General features: G+C 41.7%; 1 protein-coding gene across 1 annotated transcript; it reads right to left on the reverse strand.

Moving 5' to 3' along the window:
• Positions 1-3,654: 3,654 nt before the first annotated feature.
• Positions 3,655-4,743, reverse strand: cdkn1a (cyclin dependent kinase inhibitor 1A; the record flags this gene model as incomplete). Its single annotated transcript, XM_079218725.1, has 2 exons — positions 3,655-4,089; positions 4,182-4,743. 2 exons carry the CDS (start codon positions 4,741-4,743, stop codon positions 4,034-4,036), a joined length of 618 nt encoding a protein of 205 aa, XP_079074851.1. The 3' UTR covers positions 3,655-4,033.
• Between the last annotated feature and the right edge of the window lie 1,257 nt (positions 4,744-6,000).

A 6,000-nucleotide genomic window follows, 5' to 3' on the forward strand; every position in this document is an offset into this window, starting at 1 on the left:
TCTGCTTCCTGCTCTGCACAGCCTCAGAAACTCTGCTTCACCAAACAAGTTACTTTAAAACTGCATTTAAAAAATGCACACGGTATACGAGGAACACCCTGCATGGTACAGTTGATGATGAATGATGATTACATGTATGTTGTAGTCTAAGTTTAAAGGCTCTATATTGTAAATATCCGTGTGTTCTGTTTCATTCCATCTGATTGATTGAAATTGAGGGATTTCCCTTGTATGTAGGCTATCTATATGTGCATCTTGGCAGATGGCGGGATGGTTAATGACCCTCTCTGCCTGACGTCAAAACGGTGTAATCAGACCCTGCAAACATGGGCTCAGACGGACACATGACAACAAGAAATCTCATAGCGCTGCTCTAATTTCTCCAGACGGGACGGTGCAGAGGATTTATTTGTCTTTTAATTGCGTGACAGTGTGCTCGGAGCACGCGCTCCTCGTGCTATAATAAATCAGCAAGGCGGGCAGTGTTACCTTATGTATAAACAAAGTAGGTTACAACCACATTGTAATGGATGGAGGAAAACAGATGAGCGCAGTCCCTGGTGGTTTATCAATTCCCCGGTCTTGTCACAGAAGTGAGACTCGTATGCAGCAGCTATAAGCAATGGCTCACACGAGGAGGGAGGTGCAGTGTCCGGCGGTATATATGGGTGAAAAAACAAACAACAGGAAACAACACGGAGCAGATGGTCAAATCTAACGGGGATGAATCCGGCGATGGATCAAAAAAATTAAAAAAAAAGGAGCCCTGGAGGTCGGAAGAGAAGGCTGTGATGAGGATGGATGATAGGTATCTATGGCATAAAAAAAAAGGACGGGGCATGCCCGTCTCTTCTTCCCTCGGCAGGAGGACACACTGTGACATGAGAGACGGCCGATGGATGTCAACACGCGTGGATGCGAACACATGAGGATGAGACACAAGCAGCACAGCAATAAATTAAATTAGAAACGTTACCATACTGCTTTAATCCAATTTTTGCAGTGCCATTGCAAGTCTGTGTTCGAGGCCCATCCTCCTCCTCCTGCCTCCTCCTCCTCCCCCAGAGCTCACCGAGGAGGAGCCCCCCTCCTCAAATATCTTTACCCCCAGCCTTTCTATGGCTGACTATCACTTCACTGGATCCTAACGCTCCATTGTTAATGCCATCGATATCTGCAGCCTCCCCCCTCTCTCTCTCTCTCACTCTCTCTCTCACTCTCTCTCTCTCGCTCTGTCTCCCTCCTCTCGCCCTCTCCCTCTAATGCACTGATATATTCCTCCCTCTCTCTCTCCTTTGTGTCATATGCTCCCTCTCTCTCTCTCTCTCTCTCTCTCTCTCTCTCTCTCTCTCTCTCTCTCTCTCTCTCTCTCTCTCTCTCAGTCTAAATGCAAATGCTAGCTGTCCTGGCCTATAATGGATGTGGGAGCTAAGGGACAGATGATGGAGGGGATGGGCGGGGGATGGGAGAAGCTTAGCGCAGGCGTGCAGGTGCCTCTGTTCCACTGAGGCCAGAGGGGAGAGGAGAGGGAGCACAGCAGGGCCTGCTCCGGGCCCTTCATCCCATAAACCCTCAACACAAACACATGCACCCGGTGTGCATGCTGATGTGGGGCTGCAGTGATGTGGCGCCAAAGTACACAGTGTCTGCCTGAGCGGTGACTCACTCTCTTAATTTACCTTCTTCACAGAGGAGGAAAGCAAAGTGTTACAACAACAGAAGCCTGTTTGAGCTGCTCAGGACAGCTTGTATTCGCACAATTTAAAATCTCTCTCTGTGCTGGCATGCGTGTCCGTGGAGGGAGACCATCCACAGACAGAAGGCCGTCAACGTCTGGGAGGTAAACCTGAAATACATTTCAAAGATGGAAGAAAATAAACGTTCATCCACTGACACGGTGTTGCATAAAAGTGCAGTAGCGGAAGTTTTTAGAAGTTTTACTTTGCAGAAAGTTATCTATTCAAACGTCAAAGTATGTACACAAGTATCATCAGCAAACTGGCACATTAATGTGAAAGTAGCATTTTACTGATGCTGCTAGTCGAACTGGAGTGAATTTTAACTACATTATGTTTAATCTCTATAAAGATGATCATTAGTTTTGTGCACTCACTGCAGAGTAACTGTCTGCAGGCTTCAAATACATGTAATGAGGTAAAAAGTACAGTTACTCAAGTAAAGTACAGTAAAGAACATAATTGACCTTAAGTGTAGTACTTATATATAAGTACTACATGTGTATAGAATATACTTATAGAATGTATATGTATAGAATATACTTAGTACATTCCTTCACTGCTCAAGTTTAAGATGTAAAATAATCTTTAAACTATGAATACACTGATGCAATGGTATATATTATTGGTGTAATAAAATATTAAAAACTTACTGTTTTTAAATTGTTTATCATCCACCACAAATAAAAAACACAAATAAAGCGAAACATTGACAAGAAGTTTGATTTGAACATTTTATTGGAATTGGCATAATAACAAAAACAAAAACCAAATTAACACATAACATCTCACAATAAATAAGGATATATCTTTTCATTTGTATCTTTTAATATAAAACAATATGTAGGACCTGCACAAGCGCCTACAAACAGAAGTGCGTTTATTGTTTAGGGTAATGCTGTTATTTGCTTGGCGCTGTATTTGAAGCGGTAAACATTTCTAAACTGTCTGTTTGTGAGAATTAGCATCACAGTGACCTGTTTGACATCATTCAAATTAACCTTAGCAGCAGGATTTACCAAAATAAATAAGTGTCAAGAACAAAAACAAAATTTGAGGCAGATAATAACTCATTGTCTGTTATGATTGCACTATGCTTCCAAATAAAAAAATGAATAAAGCACTTTAGCTTAGTAAAAAACACATTTTCTTCTGAAAACTTCCTCCCGATTGTCTTTTATGGAGCTTCAAATACCCAAACAAATAAAGTACCGTAGAGGCCCTTGAAACAATACTGCACTGCAATGTTATTTTCTCAATATGCTACTTAACAGTGCTGTATTAAACTATATAGATACATATCTGATATATATATATATATATATATATATATATATATATATATATATATATATATATATATATATATATATATATATATATATATATAAAAATCAACCTAAATAAAGTGTTTTTAAGTGTTCCAAAGACATGTTGCAACGCTCCTAACCTACAATATCTGGTGCTGGACACGCGTCAGAATCCAGACCGGCACTTATGGAGATCTGCTTTGAAAATCAATCGACAGACAGCAGATGGAAGGAAGGAAAGACATGATGGCACTTCTGTCAATAATAATCTAAAGCAAAGCAACTGCATGCAGTGGATATTAAAACTCTTCAAGCATTTTCCTATGAGTACATGATGGTAGAAAAAGAAGGAAAAAAACGGATTGCCCGTCCAAATATATTAAGTATTATACAAAGAAAATAAATTCTAGTCCTCATGATTAACAAAAAGAAAAAGAAAAAATTGTAAAAAAGCGATAGTGTATTTGAACAAAAGAGCCAAAGGGCTTCATCCATTCTCTACCAGTTTCTACCAATCTGCAGATGTTTTCACACCCACTCATTAATGATTACAACCAACATAACGTCTATTTCAAGTGTAGACAGTAATGTGTTCATCCATCATTCCTCCGTATGGCTGGAGGTACAGAGTCTCGACGAAGCAGCACAGTGGAATGTACAGTAGGAAATGTCCGACAACACTTTGGCATCCCCATGGTCCAAATGAGTATAAATCCACTGATTTGAGAGATTACCGTTAATCTCCTCTGCTCAAATGTCCCCTTCTTACCACTGGGAAAAGCCCCAACCGCCCTCAGAGTAAATACAGAACCCTAATTAACCGTATAGTTACATGTTACAATGATATATTGCTGAGGTCCATTGTGTTGTCAGATGATTCTCTGGGTCCAACACCTCCTGGTGAGGGACTGTGCAGAGTCTGTGCAGAGAGTGGACTTCCTTAGAGAAGGACTGTGGGTGTGGTTCTCTTGGGATGTTGGCACCTTATCATTCGCCGGATTTGCGTGGCATCCCAACCACTCTTCTTTTAGCCTGATAGAAATCTGTTGAGATAAAGAACCGGAAATTCAGCTCATGCAAATCCACACGAAATCACAAGTCTACCCATTCACACTTGGAATGTCTAAATATGTACCTGTAAGGTTTGTCTGTCTCCTCTTCAGCCCTGTGCTCTCTCTTGTCCCTGGTGTTTCATCCAGGTTCTCCTGGCTGACTGTACATCTCTCTGTTGAACACAGGGTGTTCTCCTTCTCCCTCTGTGGTGGCCCAACGCTTCCTCCTTCCTCAGGCTTAACCGCCGCCTCTGCTACTCTCTGACCTACTGCATGTCCCAGACTGAGCACACAGGGTCTGTAGAGTAGCGGCACCTTGGTGTCTGGCATCTCCTCCCACTGGAAATCACTGTTCTCCAGAGGCTTATCTGAGAGGAAGTCAAAGCCCCATCGATGGCAAGCCTCCTCCAGGTCACTCTGCAGGGCGGCTTGGTACTCCATCTGCAGCTGCTCTCTGTCGACTGGGCCGAACAGGTTTCTTCGGGCGCTGCCGGTCCTCAGGATCGGCCTGTTAGTAGCCATTGTTCTACACTGCATGAAACAGGGGTGGAGACCGGCGGTTAGTTGGAAAAGCTGCTGTTGGACATCATCAATTATCAGCCGGCCGGGACAGTGGTGATGAGCTGTAACTTTTCTCTTCCTCATCAATAACTGCCACTTTTTTTTTGTATAATCAACTAATGGCAGCAGCTCTAATTATCATATTTTTCCCCTCTGTAAATGAAAAATAAATGAACGTCTAAATTTTTCCACCAAATAATTCGAAAATTAAAAAATAATCTTTCCTAAAAATCCATCCTGAATCAACAAAACATGAAGCAGACGTTATGCTGTTTAAGTTTTTAAGTACTACCTCAATCTAAAAGTATAAATCGGGCTTACCATTTCTCTAATCGGTTAAGTATCCTCAATGTGAACTTCAGAGCATCTCAGACTGGTGTTACTGGGCAGCTCTTTATAAGAGCCTGAGCAGCCAGTGACTCATTGAGCCCTCCTGTGTGAATCACTGGTACATGTCTGGACATAATCTCAGGCAGACATGTCAAGGCAAATCCTCAGCAGAGGCTGTGATGCTGCAGGCCCATAGAGGCACCACTAGGTGGCAGTGGCAGGTCGTCTACAGACAGCCGGCTCAGCTGAACAAGTTTCAACCCTCAATAAGCAGCTAGAAGAGGTTAGATTAAAGAGTATTATTGATAAATCAGTACTTTCCACATCTCAATATTTAAACAGCACTCGCATAAAAACAATATCCCAAGTATAGGAGTTGATAATGGCACTTTCCTGTAAGAGCTATAGGAAGGAATGAGCTGAGTCTCAGGAGAATAATAAGTCATTATAGTCATCTGGGAAGTGCTGGGCAGGATCCTTCTCTCAGCCCACCCTAATTATCCAGCTACAGCTCTAAGGGAGGAGAGGTCATTGTAATAATAATAATAATAATAATAATAATAATAATATGAGTTACACTAATGAAGTTCACTGTCGCAGATTAAATAGGTGATATTTTATCTAAGAACAGAAACTGCCCCGGTTTTAAGTACCATGGGTTGAGACGTATGAACAACTGAGTACACACTGTCAACATTACCAGTATCAGTCAGATGCACAAATTCCAGTTTGACTTGGACTGATGGCTACTTTAAAGCCTATCTGACATTTAAACAAAGCAAAAGTGTTCCCCAAAATGACCCCTGCCAAACTGATGTGATACATATGAATAGAAGTGTGATGGTGTCCTGTCATGTGACTCACTTGTCTGTGTTTTCATTCATATTGGAATGTTATCATTTATTTATTATATGAATAAATAAATGTAATACATCCATAGTCCCAGTGATCATGGTCACAGACACCATGACGACTGGAGTCTAGCAACAGTTCACTTAATGGGGTCCGAGG

Source organism: Taurulus bubalis (assembly GCF_910589615.1).
Source record: "Taurulus bubalis genome assembly, chromosome: 5".
Lineage (NCBI taxonomy): Eukaryota > Metazoa > Chordata > Actinopteri > Perciformes > Cottidae > Taurulus > Taurulus bubalis.